The 20,803-nt window shown below is 45.6% G+C and overlaps 1 protein-coding gene across 1 annotated transcript in view; it reads right to left on the bottom strand.

The window, feature by feature from the left end:
* SLC1A1 (solute carrier family 1 member 1) overlaps positions 1–20,803 on the bottom strand; it is a 73,593-nt gene that overhangs the window by 18,740 nt on the left and 34,050 nt on the right. Inside the window, exons 2-5 of the mRNA XM_045882177.3 lie at positions 20,614–20,754; positions 3,239–3,331; positions 1,474–1,588; positions 187–229 (exon numbers count right to left, since the gene is read on the bottom strand). Coding sequence (XP_045738133.1) covers positions 187–229; positions 1,474–1,588; positions 3,239–3,331; positions 20,614–20,754 — 392 coding nt within the window. The remainder of the gene's footprint in view (positions 1–186; positions 230–1,473; positions 1,589–3,238; positions 3,332–20,613; positions 20,755–20,803) is intronic.

Consider the following 20,803-nt stretch of genomic DNA (forward strand, 5'->3'; position numbering starts at 1 on the left):
GGCCCGAGAGACCAGAGGTATGAAGCAGAGAAGTCACCTACGATGGCTCCGTGTGCGTATTCATAGGTACATTTCCTGCCATCTGGGACAGGCTCATTCCAGTTCCTCAGTCATAGCAGGACATAAAAATCTGAATGGGTAAAGCGAAGAGGGGAGGAACCTGGAGGCAAAAGTCATTATGATTACCTGCTGAAAACAGGCTTGGACAAGATTCTCAGGGAACATATTCCTGTTGGAGACATGAAAAGCAGTGTCACATTAAGGCAAAAGTGTTTTGGTTTTGGTTTCTGTCATACCCAATACATTGGTGAACATGAGGAGCACACAGAATCAGTCCTCTGGTTTCTCTTGTGGCTTCTCCTTTGCAAATATTTCCTTGGATTAAGATATTTTCCCCCCATGCTGAGCTTCAACCAAGTCTAGAAAGTGCTCTTAAACAACCGTCACTTAGCTGATTCACTGAGTAACCAACAGGCTCGTCGTCCTTGGTGTCACACCGCGTGGGCAGGGGGACGCTCACAGTCAAGGGACGTCTTTAATCTTCTCTCCCCTTCTGTGTTCATCGATGAGAATGTATGCTCACCGAGAGTCACGGCAATTGTTCCCAAGGTCTTTATGCCAATTGCGAATATCAGCATAATTACTGAATTACAAATGATGTGAAGCGATGGAACAGGACTATGAAACGGAAGGTGTGGTTTTTGTAAACGCTAAACTCAACGCCTGGAAACTCAACCAAAGCAAGTGACTAAAATTTCTGTGGTTCAATTAGGTTTGGGAGGGCCACTAAAATGGAAAGAAAAACTGGCACTCAGCTTTCTTTGCAGTTTCTGAGGGTTTTGTTGCTCTCCTTCATGGAAACTGAACCTGGAAACTGCACATGATGCCTTTGTAAGGGCAGTGGGTGCAAGAGAAGTGATACCAAATTATAATCAACTGACACACTCGAAGGGAAGACCTTGGCCCTACGTCAGAAATCGGCAAATAAATGCCATTTAAAGTGTCAACAAAATATGTCATGCATATCTGTGTCATTTTTTTTTTTTACCATTCTCTGCTTTAACGGCTCCCTTAAAATTAACTGACCAATTTCCAGCCCTGATTGCTTCTGATAAAAGGGTTTCTCCTGTACAATTAAAAAGTGTATTTCTTTAAGTGTGCTTTAGAACTGACCCCCCACCCAGTCCAGCATCTTAATGCAACAAGTATATACTTTCTGCCTCTCTGTCCATCCTGAATCCGGACAGGAATCCAGACAGAAGAGCCCGTTCCTCCATCCCCTCTTGGAATCACACTCTGGCAAGCAGGCCTGGCTATGTAATTTCGGGGCACAGGGCTCACCGAACACGCGCAATGATTCAAAAACTATCAGAAGTTTCAAACCAGCGAGAGCAGAGCCTCGGAGCAAGCACGGGGCCCGGGTGATCGTAGCATCACGAGCCCACGATGCTGCCCGGCTGGCAAGACACTCACCTGATCAGATCTAACATGGCGTCCACCGTACTGACTTCTGGGTTGCTGCCTGTTCTGTCAATCTCATCCACTTTCTGGGACACACCAGGCTTGATGCTCACCACCAGCACGATGCCTATGGCCAAGGAGAGTACCACAGAGCATTAAGAACCTTCCGGAACACCTGAGCCCCCCCCCCCACGCACCCCCCGCCGGCATCCTTCTTAGAACCAGTAGGCACGGTGGCACCAGACAATACTGGAATGAGGACTCTCAGGTCCAGCCAAGATGCTGAGCCTCAGCTGGGACCTCAGCGGTGGCCTTAATGACTTTTCCATTTAAATGAAGCAGAAGGAACTTTCCCTTTTTTTTTTTTTAAATGAAGAGGTTGCATTCCAGAATTGCTTCTGGAAACACCTGCTGATGAGAATTATCTATTTTCTTTGCTTTAGCTTATGAGGTCAGCCTAGGCAGGGGTTGGGGTGAGGGTGATTCCTTTTCCAGCTCAGGGCACCCATTCAATGTCTTTATGTAACTTTTACCCACAGATGCTGGTTATTTTCCTGAGGCTCCTACAGAACAAGCCTTCTCTTCCTTCCATACCCCAAGCCTTAAAAAATCTGGAAAGCTGTTGTCTAATCCAAAAAAGGGTCAGGGTTAGGAAAAGTAGTATTCCCTGTGACTCTGAGGGGATGGAATGAGGACAAATAGGCATTACAGGGAGAGAGAGTTCTTGCCAAAAGGAACTGTCTAAACAGGGAGTATCAGATCTGAGAGCGCCACTTTGGCCCTGGAGGTAATGGGTTCCTGTCCTTTGAGGTGTCCAAGCAGAGGTGGGAGGCTGGAGAACAGATCAAGGCATCAGAGACTGCCTGACTGGGGGTGGGGGGGATGCCAATCCACAGGGGCAGGACGTCAGGATGCTGAGCAGGTCAGTTTTGCCAAGTGAGAAGAGTCAGTGGGCGATGCAAGGACCATGGTGGGTGTGGTTCCCTCTTCCCTCTCAGGGTTGCTGGAGAGAGACATACATTGGCTTTTCCCTTCATGTCTCCCTCCCTCAGGAACCTCATGAGGAGAGGTGGCTTTGGTTTAAGGCAGGGTTCAGGCCCTCCTAGGTGCCCTGCCTTACACCACTCCAACCTCACCACATCCTAACAATCCATTAAAACAGCAGCGGGGTCACGCTGGCTGCAACATCTGACTACATCCCAGCCTCTCTTCCCACTCGGGGCACCCTTCTTGAAACATTAGGTCACAGAGGACGGACTGCATTTTCTTCACAAAAGAATGCCAAAGGTACAAGATCAGCGATAGTCCCGTATTAGAACCTTCTCCGTTTTTCAAGCGGAATTTATACTTGGCAAGACACTGCGAGCTCTCGGTACCATGTGAAATCTGAAATGCACCCAAATGCCATCATTTTGGAAATATTTCACAATTACACTCAACTCCACTATTATAGACTAATTACTCAGTTTACAGATTATATAAGCTCTTGGCTTCACCTCCTTCTACCCAGTGAACCTGGTAAAGCACAGAACTCTCACCCTCTTTCTGTTTCTTACTAGGGACATGAATAAGCAGCATCACGGCTGAACTTCAGTCAGTATTGTATTTTCTTCTTGGAAAAGGTGCTGGGTAGACTTTAAGCCCAAAGGCTTCACGGTGGTTTGACAAAACTACTTTTTGAATTAAAAAAAAAAAGGTGCCTTAAAAAAAGCCCAGCTACTTTTAAAGGAAAAGTCACCACTATACAGAGGAATAAGGAATCAGAAATAGAATTTACCTAGAATTACAGCGATGACAGTAGTACAGAAATAATATATGACGGCACGCAGACCAATTTTCCCGGATACACTGGAATCCAGCGCAGCTACACCTGCGGGGGGGTGGGGGGGAGAGGGGAGAGTCAAGTTACATTAGTTGTTTTTTGTTTTTTGTCTTTTTTTTTTAAGATTTTATTTATTTATTTTGAGAGAGAGAGAATGAGAGAGAACACATGAGAGGGGATAGGGTCAGAGGGCAAAGCAGACTCCCTGCCGAGCAGGGAGCCCGATGCGGGACTCGATCCAGGGACTCCAGGATCATGACCTGAGCCGAAGGCAGTCGCCCAACCAACTGAGCCACCCAGGCGCCCGTTTTTTTTTTTTTTTTTTTAAGATTTTTATTTATTTATTTGACAGAGAGAGACACAGTGAGAGAGGGAACACAAGCAGGGGGAATGGGAGAGGGAGAAGCAGGAGAGGGAGAAGCAGGCTTCCCGCGGAGCAGGGAGCCCAATGTGGGGCTGGATCCCAGGACCCTGGGATCATGACCTGAGCCGAAGGCAGCCGCTTAACGACTGAGCCACCCAGGTGCCCCAGGGCACCAGTTAAATTTTATTTTTTATTTTAATTTTTTTTATTTTTTAAGATTTTATTTATTTGACAGAGAGAGAGACAGCGAGAGAGGGAACACAAGCAGGGGGAGTGGGAGAGGGAGAAGCAGGAGAGGGAGAAGCAGGCTTCCCGCAGAGCAGGGAGCCCGACGCAGGGCTCGATCCCAGGACCCTGGGATCATGACCTGAGCCGAAGGCAGCCGCTTAACAACTGAGCCACCCAGGCACCCCCATTAGTTTTTAAAAGAAGCCATTTCTAGGACTGGAGGCCATTCAATTCTCAAGGTGTGAAAGAAAGCGCCGAGAGCTGTCCTCCGCACCTGCTAGGCCTATCTCACACATTTTGTCTGGCTAAGATGCAACGGGCAAAAGAAGCTCTTCAAAACTGCGGACAGGGAATGGAGATGGAAGACGGGCGAGGGGCAGGCTCGCCTCCCCCGCTCACCCCGCTGCCTGGTCAGCTGCCTGGTCAGCAGCTGCTTTAAGAACTTCGTCAAGATTTGTACGTCACATCACCCCACAGCCTTTCGGATAAACCCCTTCTGGAATTCAGGATCCAGAAAAAGTTGATCTTGGAAGGACAGAGATGGTTCTTCCCTCACATAATGAACGTTGTAAAACTCATGATTGTTTCCCCTTCTGCCTTTTTCTGTCAGGAAGCTCGGAGTCAACCAAAAAGAAAACTTTGGTGTGTGATTATGAAAGTAATATGTGTTCGTGATAATAATCTGAAAGGAGGAAAATAAAAATCACTCCATCTCATCAGCCGTAGTGAATTTCCTGTCAATATTTTTTCTTGATTTTTTTGGTAAACATACATAGCTAATTCTACAGTTTTTAATCCTCTCTTATTCATACTGTATTATAAGAATTTTCTTGTTACAAATTCCCCCTGAGGGTAATTTTAATAGCTACATAATCTTGTCATGCGACCGTACCGTAATGTATTTAATCATCCACTTATTGCCGGAGTTTTGGAGAGTCTCAGAGCCAACTTTCATAATAAATCACAGCAATTTCATTATTTATCCTGGCTAGCACATTTTCTTCTTTTTATGATTTTCAAATCGCTTCTACGTTAACAACCTTATCGTGGCTGGCTCGGTGAGACAACTTAAAATACCCATCTTCAAGAGGTAGGATATAAATAGAGATTTCCAACTTGTAAATTTCCAGTTTAAGAGATTTATGGCCACACTGTTCGCTGTAGGCTCAAATGGTCTTTGGTGGCCTCTAAAATGACTGAACGTCGCCTGGAACTGGAAGGGTTGTCTAGAGTGTCGGGAAGAGCTGTAGAGGTGGGAGACACACATCCCTTCTTGCTAGAAACCCTTGCCCTCCAGTAAAGATGCTTCTCTAAAGTGAGCCAAGTGATGCAGCTATCTGGATAGCGTCTATGTTGGAAGACGGCACGTGGAGAAGCAAGCAAACCACCTTTCAGCAAACTGTTATGTGAAGGTTTCAGACCCTATCCTGCCCGATTTCCAAAATGAGAACCTCATGTTGAGCCAAACGATCATCACAGAAAATCACTGCTTGAATCCCTGGCCTGCGTGAGTTGTCCCATAACCGTGAGCAAAGCCTGAAGTGCAGGGCGGCCCCAAGGAAAGGCCATAAACCTATAGGCTAGCAGCACGCACAGGTGGTTTGTATATTCACTCCTGACACTATAAAAGGCCCATCTATTTCTTTTTAAAGTGAATGGGGGACTACGCTTCTCACACATAATTGTACATATTCAATGAATGGGACAAATCTGTAAGGGAAGCTGTCATCATGATGACAAGACAAATCATCTCTCAGAAATGAATGATCTCCTATTTCACTTTGGTCTCTTAAACAAAGAGCAAACGGGCGCCTGGGTGGCTCAGTCGGTTAAGCATCTGCCTTCGGCTCAGGTCATGATCTCAGGGACATGGGATCGAGCCCCACATCGGGCTCCTTGCTCAGCAGGGAGCCTGCTTCTCCCTCTGCCCCCCGCCCCCCCGCCTGTGCCCTCCCACTCACTCTCTCCCCCTCTCTCAGATAAATAAAATCTTAAAAAAAAAGAGCAAACAATAATGCAAATATTTAAGTTTGCTAAGTATATTGTATGAATATAAAATGTGCTCTAATATTCTATTTCAGAGCTCTGGGCATTATTTTCATAAACAATCAAAATAATTATTTATATCAATAAGGTGATTAAAAGGAAAAAGAAAATCACCAATTCAACAAAACTCCAGGTAACCTGTATCAGCACACATAATCCTGGTCCAAGAGAGGATGTATTTTCAGACGTACTGTCCTTGGGTAGATGTCTAATTTCAGCGGCTCCCAGCCCCTAAGGGGCTGACAAGTGACAGGCTCACAGGGTAGCCGCAGAACTGTTCTCAGGTACGTGTTTTGTGCCCTCTTGGAGTTTTCCTCCAGCAGGGAAACAAATTACATCTATGTAGGTAATTGTTTCCAGCATATGTTAATATGTCTTAATTTGTCTTAATGATCTGGCCATGGGGCTGGTGCCTCTGCTTCTATTCCAGGACCCAGCTGGTAATAAAAGGCTTCATAATAATGAGATTCTTGGTGGAAATATCTTAAGCAAATACATCCCCCAGAGCAGCCAGCCAGCTCCTCTCTGCTGGAGTACAGCACCTGTCTTGTAGTGACTTTCGGAAAGGGCTTTATTCCTCAAATCTACTTCAGTCCTACAATTCTCCTGGATAGATCAGAAACGTATTCGAACCAACCATCGTCCTTCTCTACATTTTACCTCTAGAGTTCCCCTTCTACCTCTCCAGTCATCACCGATTGGGGGCAGAGCTGGCCCCCAAGTCCAGGCTCTTGGATTTACAACGTGGTGCTGAGCATAGAGGTGGGGACCACCGCAGAGATTGGGAACCTAAGCAGGAAAACAGCCTCATCTTTGAAAACCTCCATAAGTAACAGGAACATGCCTGAACCTGATTTGAAGATAAAATGCCTGTCTGGATGTCCTACTCATCCCACCTGCCAATCACAGCGACGATGCTGATGATAATTATAATAAAAATGATGACGGCATACACACCGTGTAGCGGGTGACGAGTGCAGGTTAAGTGCATCGCCTTCTTTTATGCTCAATATTCAGGTTCATCCCCGAATCCCAAACCCAGATTCGACCCCAAAGGCCAAATTCTTAACCACTACGTCCGGCTGGCTCTATCCATGCGCTACCAAATTCTAGACCAGCGCTGCCTCGTGCAACTTCTGGGATGGTGGAAATGCTATTTGTACCGTCTGACGTAGCCACAAGCTACGTGTAGCTAACGATCACCGGAAATGGGCTAGTGGGACTGGGAATTTTCATCTTGCTTAATTGTCATGAATCTCGCGCGTGGGGTAACGGCCGCCATGCTGGACAGCACAATCTTGAGACCTTTCCAGAGTGTCCAGCATTTAGTGGGTGCTCAGTAATACTGAACGAACAAACTCAAGCTTAACTCTGTTACAGAATTCAGTACAACCTCTTGACCTTGCCAGCACGGGGCCAGGGGGGACCCGATGATGAACCATCATTTCCTGGGATGCATTTCCATCAAGACACTGACCACAAGGCCTGAGGCTTATTCTTCTCTGCATCCCCAGGGCATTAAATAAAGTGCTTTATGAATTTTGTACTTGATCCTTTCCCTGTGACAGAAAAAAGCTGCTTTTTTTTTTTTTTTTTTACAGGTAGTCCCCTTCTTATAACATGAGCCCATTTCAAAGATCCACTCATGTGTCAGCAGTTAGGAACTTGGTGGGTAGGTTCCTGAGAAACCACTCAGGCAAGGCAGTTTCGTTCAGTTCCCAGAGTGAACAACCAAAACACCCTTCATACACGCTAGACCTTCATGTGAGAACATATTCCGTATCTTAGTGTTTCTCTACCTACTTTTCCCCCCCATCATCGTGTGCTCTCCCTGCCCTCCTCCCACCCTTTTAGACACTTTTCCCCATGAAATCTTAATACTACAGAAAACTGTACATCTGTGCATGTACTAGATGTATACATGTGCTTTTTACATAAAGAGTACCTTTGTTCCCCTAACCCTACGGAATCAGTCTCTGCTGCCTTGGAGGTGATATCGCTCCTGTTGAGAACGTGTGGTCTGGCTCAGTGGGTGTCATGCGAGTGGTACCTTAATCCACCCTGGAGAAAGCACCTCTCCATCACTTCCTCAGTCACACCCAGCCACGTGTAGCTCGTGGCTACAACATCAGCACAAATAGAGACTGTTTCCACCACCACCGAAGTCCCATAAGGCAGCGCTGGTCTAGAATTTGGTGGTGCATGGATAGAACCAACATGACATAGTGGTTAAGAATATGACCCCCATCTCTTACTGGGGGGAAAGGCTAAACAGCACGCTCACCTTTATGCCAAACAGGTGGGACATCACTGTGCTTTATCCTGGGGTTTTACTGTCCACAGCCACCTGGATTTCAGGCCATGCCTCACGCCTGGTGAAGCCTGGTCACCCCTCTTTGCAGTCCATTCCCAGAACCCACTTCCTCTGGGAGCGGCCACCTGCCCTCTGGGAACGGACAGATGAGAGGAGACTGCACACTAACACATTACAAGGCAGGGCACATTACAAGCCCAGAAACCAGAGGTCAGGGTTTAAAACAGTTTATAGCGATTGGACAAGGATTTTATGTTTGTTCAATAGAAACACAAAAAGTAGGGCTAGCACTTTGTATGTCTTTGCTTTTTTTAGATCTTTACCTCATAATTCATTTTTATCCTAGTTTACAAAGATTACCGATCTGTGACAGACTGGAAATGAAAAAACAAACAAACAAAAAAAACCTGGATCTCTCCCATCCATCTAAAAAACTGGATGCTTCGCAAAGCCCTGGCACAGAGGGTGGGTCCTGTGGGCTTTTGGAGGGGCCAGAGATGTCGCCAGTCTGAGGTAATGTGGCAGACAGCATCTGAACTGGGCAGAAAAGGATGAGCAGGATTCTGACAAAGATTCTTTGCTTGCCCATAGGCTCCTGAACCTTCTCCTAGGCCCATCTGTCTACTTCCTGCAAAATCCAGGTTTAGCAAGAACTCTGCTAAGTTAGTTCGACTAGAACCCCCACCCTTGATATCTGGTCTGGTTCTCTGTCCTCCACCATCCCCCGGGGTGATGTCTGGCCACCCTTGCCTGTCTCCAGAAAGAACCCTGTTAGCTCAGAGTGGCCGGAATCCCCCAGGACCCCCAGCTCTTAGTGCTTCTCCACCCACTGACCCCCACCCTGCTCCTTGGAGAGCAATTCCCACATGCGATGCTGTATTCAGAGTTGAGCCCAATCTCTTTCCCCCAACTGCGAAATCCCACCACAGCGATCCCCACGCCTATTGTGATGGTCCAGAATAAAGTCTGCCTTACCACCTTCAACAAGTGTCACTGAATTTTCATTTCCTTAACAAGTCCAGTTTCCAGTGAGCCCAGGATTATCCTCTAAAACCAGGGAGAGTTTCGAGGCTGGGCTGTGGCCTAGAAACAGGGATACCATCCAAGGTTGTCCTTGGAAGTCAGAGGCACCTGCTAGCTCTTTATTTTAAGACAGCACACTTGCTTTTTTACCTTGGGAGGAAGCTCTGATGAGCTGGGGTGCTGGCCCCTGGCCAGAGCAGTGATAATCTATTAGAACTTTTTATAAAAACACTACAAAGGAAGCAGTTGCTATGGGATAAACAACAGCATGTTTTAAAAATAAACACCTGAGGGCAAAAGACTCCCCTGAGAGCTCTCTGATTAAGCTACCACCCACTGGAGAACAAAATTTTCGTGACGGTCTCCCTCCACCTTGTCATTAAGGTGTCAAAATTAACTCCATTACTGGAAGGTTTTGTTTTTTGGTTTTTTTTTGGTCTGGTATTTGATGGTGCTTCACAATTGGGAATGGACACAAGACCCAAGAAACTCCTTGTTGCAAGGAGTTCAAACCGTCCCACCCAGAGGACTCCGGTCCCTCTATCACCGTCATGGAGGAAAACAAGCATGGACTCAAATCCCAGCCTTTGCCTCCAGACTCAGTTTCCCCATCTGTAAAAATGCAGGTTTTCAATGCCTCTACCTCCTCCACGGTAACTGTGAGGAGCAAAGCGAGTAACCTCATCTTGCACAGCTGCTGCAGAGATTAGAAACAGTATCTATAACACACCTAGTATATACAGTGCCTAGGACTTAACTGTGCGGTAAATAGCCTCCATCATTACTGAATGAAATAATCGAATGGAAGCCACTCAGCAACTATTAGCTCATTCATTCCCTCACTCTTTCTCCAGAATCCTTCTGTATTCCTTCATCACATGGGCACCAAAGAGATCCTTTAAGAACATCGGTAAGGCCGTTTCACACTCTGGTATGACCTTCAATGGCATGGATGATAAGCTAGAGAATCCTCACCCCGGCTGAAGAGACCCCGAGGGAAGGGGGCCTGCCTGCCGCCCCAACCCAGCCTGCGCCACCTTCCAGCTTGGGCATCCCCCCAGCCTTCACCCGGACAGACCCAGCTCCCTCTCACTTTGCAGGGACTCCTTTCTCTGTCCAACGAACGGCCTTCTCCCTACTCTTCATTTGTCTACGTTCACGTCTTTTCCTGTGGCTCCTTTCCTGAGGCACCAGGTTAAACCAGGCTCCTCTGTTTTCTTCACCTGGCACCCTGCTCATATCACATTTCACAAGTTGTATCAATGGGCTCATTATTTATCGTCTGTCTTTAGCACTAGACTGTAGTGAGCAGCACGAAGTCCCTGGAGACCCAGATGCCTGCATGGTCATCAATGAACACCTAGTGCCCAACACGTAGGAAGAGCTTGATTAACGTGTGGTGGTTGAATGAGTCACTTAGTTATATATGGTTGCCTGCTGCAGCCCCCTCCCTTGGTCTTTGGTCCCTGGACGGTGGAATGTTCCAGAACAGAACTCGAGACTCTGCACTAGTCCCAGGTGCTGCTCTTATGATCTGTGTGATCTTGAACAGTCCTTGGAACTGTCCTCATCTCTGATGATGGAGATAGGGTCCCCCCTACCTTACAACTTCCTTGGGTTGCTATGAGGGTTAAATGAACAAGTTCATTCCCCAGGGAAAACAAGGCTGGCTATGACCTCACCTTGCTATTCCAGAACACGGGGACATCTCCGCTGCCTGATTAATACCCCTGGGTGTGACAGGGGAGAGAGGAGGCAGACAGGAGCATGCAAAATATATTTCTGTGCATGCTTGCCCATGACATCTACTTTTCTTAGAGGCATCAATACAAAGAACTCCCTGAAAATAGGTTATATCACCACCTTAGACTATTCTGTGAAGTTAACAAAATAAACCGGTCCTTAGGCAGAACCAACTAAAGGTCACTTTGCAGCCTCTACATTTGATGTTCAAAACGTGTGTCAAGAAGGAGCCGGCTGGTCTCCTGGTCTTCAGCCATTCAGGGAGCTGTTTGCAACTTTTTTTTTTTTTTTTTTTTTTTTAATACTACGGACCTTGGCGGTATTTGTAGTTGGGACCAACTTTTCAGAAGACCCCATGAGCTTTTATAGGAAGCTTATGATTCAGTAGGAGTATTAAACACACCTCAGACGATCTGAGGGACTCAGCCGTTCTCTTCAAAGTCCATACGAATGCTTTGACATCAGGACAGCCAACAGCTCAGTGAAACTTCTCTTTTTTTCTCTTTACCACAACCTAATTATTATTGAGCTCTCTTTTCTCTCTTTTTGCTTCTCCTTATCCTATAAAATCAGTAGCTCAGGATTCTGGGTAGAAGCCACTTGTATGCTGGTGAATTTTACAACCTAGTGTCTTACAAAGAGTAAGTCCTTTTGTAACGTTTTCCTTTCCAGAATGCATGCATTGAGTGTACTTGCACCTGTATGGCTCAATTCGAATATTGGCTCTGTAGCTTCTGATGCCAATGCAGGGACTTTCTAGAAACTTCTGACAGTATCAGACATACCACAACACAGCATTACTGTTTCCCTATTTCACAGCTGAGGACAAGTTAAGTAACTTGTCAGGGTTTCACAGCTAGCAAATGGCAGAGCCGGGATTCAAACCTGGGCAGTCTGGCCCCTTGGTCCGCATGCTTCACCACTAGACTCTCCTGTCCCTCTGTGATTGATACCAACAAAGGTTTTTGTTTAACCACACCTTGTCAGGCTCCTGGACCTCCTCCTAAACCCATCTGTGTATTTTCATGCAAAATCTAGTTTTCCTAAGAACTTTGCTAAGTTGGTTTAACCAGAACCCAGTATCTGATCACTCTGCATACCTAATTAGGCTCCCCATCCTCCACCATCTCCCAGGTGATATCTGGCCACCCTGGCCTGCCTTCAGCAAGAATCCTACTAGGTTGGTTTAGCCAGAATCCCCCTTTCCCCTGATGGTTTCTCTTAGTGATTTTCCACCTACTGATCCCCCCTCCCCTGCTCCTTGGAGATCAATTCTCACTTGCTGATGCTGTATTCAGAGTAGAGCCCCATCGCCGCCACCCCCCACTGTAAAATCCCACTGCAGTGGTCCCCACACCTATCATGATGGTCTGGGATAAAGTCTGCCTTACCGACTTTAACAAGTGTCACTGAATTTTTTTTGTCTTTAACAATACTTCCCCACCTATGATCTCACTGATATGTGGAATTTAAGAAACAAAACAGAGGAACATAGGGGAAGAGAGGAAAAAAATAAAACAAGACAAAACCAGAGAGGGAGACAAACCAGAAGAGACTCTTAATCATAGGAAACAAACTGAGGGTTGCTGGAGGGGAGGCGGCTGGGGGGATGGGGTAACTGGGTGATGGGCACTGGGGAGGGCATGTGATGTAACGAGCACTGGGTGTTATATAAGACTGATGAATCACAGACCTGTACCTCTGAAACCAGTAATACTTTATATGTTAATTGAATTAAAATTTAAAAATTAATAAAACAAAACAAAACAGTACTTCCCCACCTGCAGCTCATTCGCCGTGTTCCTTTGCAGAGAACGGTGCAGGCGGCAGTCACCTCTGTCACTTGCTTTCCCATGCCTAGACAGACCCCTGATGAAGGCACATGCTCACCCTTCCATCCCCACTCCTCTTCCCCGTGTCTCCAGCGTTCTTTCTGCTCGAAGTCTCACTGTCCTCCTCGAGAGGTGCCAAGCCATCTGCTGTTTTCTTCTGCCCGGAGTCCCTGCCCTCTTCATCTGATCCTGATCTTTTCTTGAAAACTCCACCCCAGCGTCCCCTCCACCGTCCTCATTCCCACAAAACACTTATCACAGTTCATCTTTCTTGCTGGACCAGGACTTATCTTTATGTCATGTATGCCTAGCACAGAGCCTGGGACATTGAAGATGCAATGAATGAGTGAGTGAGTGAATGAATGAATGAGTGGTATCCCAGGTCCATGCAGTCAACACAGAGGAGGTTTCTTAGAGTCCCTGCATGGTTTATCACTCCTTTTTTTAAAGAAACAAAATCAGGTTAACTTACAGTCGAGCAGAGCTGTGAGCCAGTGTCCTGAGTATAAGCACAAGTTAAAGCTCATCCATGGTTGATTCTTGGGGCTTCACTATCTCAGAATGAGACTGAAGCAGGGCATATTTATCTCTTGCCACTTTTCATTTGATTACTGTGGCAAGTGGCATGTTCACTGTGGGAGCTCTACTCTTTATACATTAGGTGCTCCTTTCTGCTTTGCAGAAAAGGCATCGTAGACATCCAATTAATAGAATAAGTCCTCTGGCTTCAATAGCTGTGTTCTAATTCAACATGAACTTCCGGATGATCTTAGGAAAATGTTTAACTCATGTGTGCAAAGCTGTTTAGTTCATCTTATTTTCTCGGTTCCCCATTAAGGCTTAAAAGTTAAAAAAAAGCACAAAAAAAGGCAAAGTCCAGTGGTTACAGATGTTGCAATTGAGGCAAGAAGTTCCTTCTTGGTCTGTATGGTTTTTGGCTACAACCCTGCCTTCCCCAGCATGGAGTTTTAGGTTTACAGGCCACCTGGGAATGGCAGTTTTCTAGAGATGAAACCACAAAAAACCAATGTTTCCAAAAAAGCACGCATACTCCACCCCCTCCCCTACCAGCTGAAGTTGACATTGCACACTCTTAGCTCCAGTTTCACTGCATTATATATTTTAACTTCTTGATCAAAAATGCACAAAAAAATCACTTTGTATATGTATTTGAGTTTCACTGCACTGTGTATTTTTAACTTCTTGATCAAAAATGCACAAAAAATCACTTTGTACATGTACTTGAGTTCCACTGCATTGTATATTTTTAACTTCTTGATCAAAAATGCACAAAAAATCACTTTGTATATGTACTTGAGTTTCACTGCATTGTATATTTTTAACTTCTTGATCAAAAATGCACAAAAAATTACTTTGTATATGAATATTCTTAGCTCCCTACAGGGAGAGGTACAACCAAATGATACGTGTGTCTTCCCTCCTACTTTCTTACCCATGAGGGAACTCGTGGACCCGACTAGCACAAGTCCTGGGGTCCATGAACAGGTGAGTGGCAGGCACCCCACCCTCCCACAGGCGATTTTCTCTTCATCTGCTGTCATACCGTTGGGGTTAACAAATGTTGAGTTCCACCGAACCCTGTTTCAGGGGGGCACAGGGGACAGTTCTTTCCACTGGAGGATGACGGATAGTACCCAGGTACACAGCTGTTTATGAGTAAATGAATACACAGCTGAAAAAAAAAATGCCTTCCCCAGCCCACACGATCCAAGTGTGTCATCGCTTGCAAACCCTGAATTGAAAAAATAGGCATCTCCAAAAACCTTGACTGACTTCTCCATTCCTCAGTGCCTCTTAGGGACATTTACACTCATTGCTTGATATGAGTCATCGTTGCTTGTTGTGTTCATTTATTTTGCCACATGATTCCACCTTAACGAACCTGTATCTTGAGAGTTTGAATCTAGTCTTGTCCTTCATCTTGACCAGCTGCTGGCTGGCCTCCTGTTATTGCAAATAAATGCTTTATTGGCACACAGCTATGCCCATCACTTACATATTGCTCATGGCGGCTTTCTGGTGACAGCCAGTTGGGAAGGCACATCTGGCTTGAAAAGCTTAAAACATTCACTATCTGGTCCTTTACAAAAAAAAGTTTGCAGACCCCTGCTTGCTAGGAAACCAACTTCCGTAGGTATTCTACATCTGGCTGTTGTTTCATAAATATTGTTTCTGTCTAAGCCTCTATAAGACTTAATTTTTTTTTCTTGGTTAAAATGTAGTGGAAAACCTCTGGCCTTAGAGTTGAGATCAAGCCCCCCAAATCTGAAAATCCTGATGTAGAGGCCGAAGTGACAACCATTTAAAGTTTGAAACAAGTTTTTTTTAAACCATTGAAGGGTGGAATCTTACATTTATCCTTGAAGATGTAAATCCAACCCAACTAGTGCTCTTGTCAAAATAGGAAGGTCATCAATAAACAGAATGCAAGTGTTTTCTACCAAAGTCTTATGTTTGGTACGTGATTTGTTCAGGAGGTGAAATCAGTACTAGGATCCAGGGACTCAGTGGCTTGGGGCGCAGGGAAAGGAGGGCGTTTCCTTGGCTTGGAATGGAATGAATTTGGAATGTACTGCGGGGCACACCGCTGTGGCTTCCTGAGGGGCCGACACGTGTAGGAAATCCAGAGCGGAGGGCCATGGGAAGGGGTAGGAATAAGCACCTAGCTCCCAGGAGCAACTATGCACAGGAGGTGGCATGGACTCAGCACAGCCCAACCTGGACAGACTCCCATGTCCTGCAGGTTAGGTGCCTAGGCCTCAACCTGGCAGGCACCAGTGGTACCCATTCTAGTGTGAGTCTCCTGATGGGGCCCCCAAGGCAAACCATCCCTTTGCAGCTCGGAGGAGGGTTCCCCCAAAATGGATATTCCTTGATGTTGGTCCTCCCAGGAAGAGGTCGCCTCTGGGTCAGGACAGGAAGACCTGTGTGACAGTGAAATTCTTCCTTTTCAAAACCTAGTGTAGGTGGTGGGGCCAGGGGTGTGGCAATGCCTGGAACATCTTCATGTGGAGGAAGGAATAGGCTGACAGCTAAACGAAGGGGCAGCCCTCTTAAGATGCCCCGGGACTCTCAGAAGACCCCCATCAGGGAGCAGGTGGATGTCACTGTGGGTGCTTCCCCTACTTTCACTCCCCAACCTTTCATAAAGCTTTGTCCCAGGGCACAGCCTGGGCTCAGCTATGCTTTGAAGAATTACGTTCTCATTCCTATCTTAGGATAGAGGAGCAAAGGGGGAGCTCCTCGGGGTCAGAGGGTGGCGGCAGGCACAGGAGACAGTCGGGGGAGAGGTGCAGCTGTGCCTGGCAGAGCACTTCTGGCCCAGGTGGTGGGGGCAGAGAGGCTGGAGTGGAAGAGTTGGGGACCTCTTCCTGAGCACAGCTGGGGCACCATCTTGGAAAGCCGCTCAAAGAACCTCGGGGAGCGGCCGTTGAGGGGCCATTCCCTTTCCGTGCTGGTCCTAGGAGGCTCAAGTCATCATCATTTGTGTATTAAGGAAAACGTGCTCTGAATTGAAACTCACTGGCTGGGGAAACCTGGACCAGGATTTTCCAGAGCCACAGTTCTCAGGCATGTGCATAAGCCACTTCCCCTGCTATTCCCCTGGTGGTCTGGTTACAAATACAGCTTAGAAACCTAAATGTTAACGGGGCCCAAACAGATAGTCGGCACCTCCCGAGTCTGTCCCTCGGGCTGTAAACTATGGGAAGGATTCTGCTGGTGCCTACAGTGCCTGTGTCTGAAAACGCCCTGAGATTTTGTCAACTCTGCCTTCTTTTTTTTTCCGTTTTAACTAAATTCTAGACATTCTGTCATCTTACCCCTACATCATTCCATATGCATTAAAAAGGACATTTTCTTACATAACTAAATGCCATTATCCCCGCTAAGAAAATTATCAATGTTTGATACCATCTAACAGCCAGCCTATATTCAAATTTCCCCGACTGATGTGACATCTTACCCTGCTCGTCCCATGAAGAAGGCTCCTTCTGTTTAAAAAAAAAAAAAAAAAAAAAGGCTATAAAGTAAGTATTTTTATGTCAGCACAGGCTTTGATGGCAGAGGGTTTTTTTTTTTCCTACTTGTTAATTCATCAAGAGAGTTTCCTTTATGCAGAAGCACAGGTTACTAGTCGTAGGTCTCAATTTTTATTTCTACCTCTAATTTGTGTATCCTGAGGGCTTTCATCTCACTCTCCCCAGCTTCCAACATCCATCTTCCTTTGTCCTAATAAGTGTATAAGATGTGTTATTGATCTGCTGGGTTTATGAAGGCTGCTCTAGTGTATTTCTACAGCTGTCCTGCTACTCTCCCCTGCTGGGCGGGGGCGCTGAGGACCCCTGCAGGGTTTGGGGGAGGATGGAGCACCAGGGAAAAGGTGGTGCAGAGCTGTGGGGGGCTGGGAGCACGGCTGGGGAGGAGGGGAGCGGGGAACCTGCCAGAGGCTGAGCCCGAGGAGCACAAAGTAGAACCCATCCCACTCTCTCTTTTTTCTTTCTTCCTTTTTTTTTTATTTGAGAGAGAAAGGGAGCGAGTGAGAGAGAGAGAAAGAGAGAGCATGAGTGGGGAGACAGGCAGAGGGAGAGGGAGAAGCAGGCTCCCCACTGAACAGGGATTCTGATGCGGGACTTGATCCCAGGACCCTGGGACCATGACCTGAGCCGAAAGCAGATTCTTAACCGACTGAGTCTCCCAGGCGCCCCGCCTTTTTTTCCTTAAAAAAGAAAGAGAGAAAGAGAGAGAGGGGGGAAAAAGAGAGAGAGGGAGGAAGAGAGAAAGAAAATACAAAACCAAACAAAAATAACAAACATGTGTTCGCCTTGAAAATGTAAAGAAAGCGCAATGAGTCATGTTTTCTTACTACCTTGATCTAACCATCATTAACTGGTTTGCTTCCCAACATTTAAAAATGCACATAAATTTTAATAAATTTCAGATTGTATACAACATCCTGTTGTGCAATTTGTTTTTATCTTCCTATTTTATGCCATGTGAGGAACATATCCACATGCCATTAAATGTTTCCAAAACAAGGTTTTCAACAATTGCAGAGAATCATAACTTAGGGGTATAATTTACATTTAGATTGCTTATAATTCACCACCATTATAAAAAAAAATGCTACCATGAACATTCTTGTACCTAAATCTTTGAACAGATCTCTAATTATTTACGAGAAATTCTGAGAAGTAGAATTACAAAGTGGAGAGAGATCGGGACATGTTCCAAGCTGCACCCCCCAAAAGTTTGTTCCAATTAATACAATAATCAAAAATGTATGAAGGAGCCCGTTTTCCCACAACCTTGCCAACACTAGTAATATTATGTTCCCCCTTTTAATCTGACAATTTAAATCACGTACATGGCATCACTGTTCCCAGACTGCTTTATTCACGTCCCTTTGGGTAGCAGTTCTGGTCTCTCTCTTACTCCTGTTTCACTCCTGGGGGTTTTCCTTTAGGAAAAATGTAGAATGTAGAAATGTCCAGATCTGTGCTCCCGTTCTAGAAACCAGCTGGGCTATGTGAGCAGAGTGCTGAGGGTTGCAAATTATTCTCCTAGATTATCTGCAAGGCTGAGCTAGCACACAAAACAGCCAGACTGCAAAAATACCACCAGTCATTGACTGCCAAGAGTGGTACATATTTCAACATCTGATATTATACGAGCATATTCATACATGTATTTTTACCTTTTGTTCTAAAACCCAGTTTAATGCACGAGTTTTGGATTCGCTGCCTAATTTGGATCAACTTTCCATACATTCCTCCATAGACCCAAGTTTTATTTATTTATTTTATCTATCTATCTATCTATCTATCTATCTATCTATCTATCTATCTATCTTTAAGAGAGAGAGAGTGTGTGAGAGAGCAGGGGAGGGGCAGAGAGAGCATCCCAAGCAGGCTCCATGTTCAGCAGCACGGAGCCCGATGTGGGGCTCAGTCGCACGACACCGAGATCATAACCTGAGCCAAAATCAAGAGTTGGACGCTCAACTGTCTGAGCCACCCAGGTGCCCCCCTCCATAGACCCAAGTTTTAAATGGTATTGATCATCAAGTGATTTATGTACCTTATACAGTTGCATACAAAATATAGTATTATTGTATGTACAACCATGAACATTTTTCTTGGGAGAGAGTCCAAAGCTTTCATCATGTTCTCAAAGGAGCCTAAGAAAAGGTTTAGAATCTTGATTTGGAGAAAATGCTCAGGGGTTATAAAGGCAACACCAATGGGGCCAGCAGGTAATGTAAATGAGTGCAGTGGACGAGGTATCAGATGATAGGGAGAGGTAGGGGCCGTGTTATCCTCAAATGTATTTGCTTCAACTAAACAGAAGAGTCGTCTCTCAGCTCCAGATCACTGTTGGTCTGTGGGGGGACATCGGTCCAGTGTTTCCTGATCTTAATTCTTTTCAGAGGAACCCAGAAACCTGGGCGGTTACACGAAATCTTCCAAATTTTAAATGCTTCTGATAATTTAAAGTTGAACAGATAAACAACTCATATGTGGTATAAACCACTGGCCTACTGATTTGGCCCCCAGGTTGCAGGGCCTAAAAGAAGCCAGGCATTTCCAAAACATAATTAAATACATACATAAAAATAATTAAATGCTCTTTTCAGGCTTGTAATAAGCCAAGAACATAAAGACCATTTAAGGACAAGGCTCCCGGGGGATTCTAGCCTGACTGGAGTTTGGCACTTGGAAAGTTCAATAGCCAAATCTATAGTTCTTCCAGCAATGCAGCTGCTAAGTGCAGCAGATCCTGATACCCACCCTCCCTCCCCTGAGCCAACACCCAGTACTCTACATAGATCAGCCCCAGGTCTTTGAAGTGGCAACAGGGAAAAACATTCTAGAAGAGGACATGTCAAGAATCCTACTTGTATGATTATAGAAAACCTTGATTTTTTCAAGTTGACAACACTAGCGACTGTCAGTCCACATTTTACTTAATGCCAGAATTAAGGTAAGTACAAGAAACTATGGAATGCACTGAGCAGCTTACCACACCCAGACAAATGACATTTTTGTAAGCCAAATTAATCTCTACCCCCAGAGGCGAGCTTGCTCTTTAAAGGGATCCTGCAATAGAGTGACCAAGAAGGGAAAAAGCATTTCCAAATCCAACTGTGTCACAAGTTCGGATTTTAAAATACTAGGCTTTTAAAATGTGGTGCAAACCCATCCTTAAACGTTCCCCACAGCATGTGGCTGTGAGTTTTCAGGGCAGGTATGTGGAGGCGTGGAAGCGGAGTGAAGAAGGCAGAGAGACTTGGAGGACAGCCTCATTTGGGGGGGGGGGGGGGCAGCATGGCGGCAGTTGGGAAACAGATGAGTGAGCTACTCAAAACAACATCAAAACTGACACCCACATTTCCCCCGGGGACACTGGCTGACATTTCAGTGATCAAATATGTGGACTTTTTTTTTTTTACGTCCTGTGCCCTGGATAGAGTTTTATTTATAATATGTTTGAAAATGGCATCTTCCTCCCAAGATATCACATGGCTGGCCAGATGAAGATTCAAGCAGTGGTGGACAAGGCCTTAGGCAGAGCCATGTCACTTTGTGAATAATGAAATATTCCACTCAAGTAAATATACACTTTCCAAGTAAGGAGTGTGTGTGTGTGTGTGTGTGTGTGAGATGCATCCAATGCATTTCAATTTTTTCCATAATTAGAAAAGAACTTAAAAGACAGCTCCTTAAATAATCACAGAGAACCATCAGTTTTCTCAAGGTACCTGTAATCATGCTGGATATAATTAATGGCAAAATGATGAGTTTCAGCATCCTCATTAGGATTTCCCCAGGAAAAGCAAAGTAGAATTTCTCCAGACTAGAGAGCTTGCTGTATTCTCGAACCAAGACTCCTATGGTGATCCCTAAGAAAGATTGGAAAGAAGAAAAGAAAACCAGCATTGAGTTCTTCTG

Source organism: Mirounga angustirostris, unplaced genomic scaffold, assembly GCF_029215605.1.
Source record: "Mirounga angustirostris isolate CCGP_5_RB_7025 unplaced genomic scaffold, mMirAng1.0.hap1 SCAF_15, whole genome shotgun sequence".
NCBI lineage: Eukaryota > Metazoa > Chordata > Mammalia > Carnivora > Phocidae > Mirounga > Mirounga angustirostris.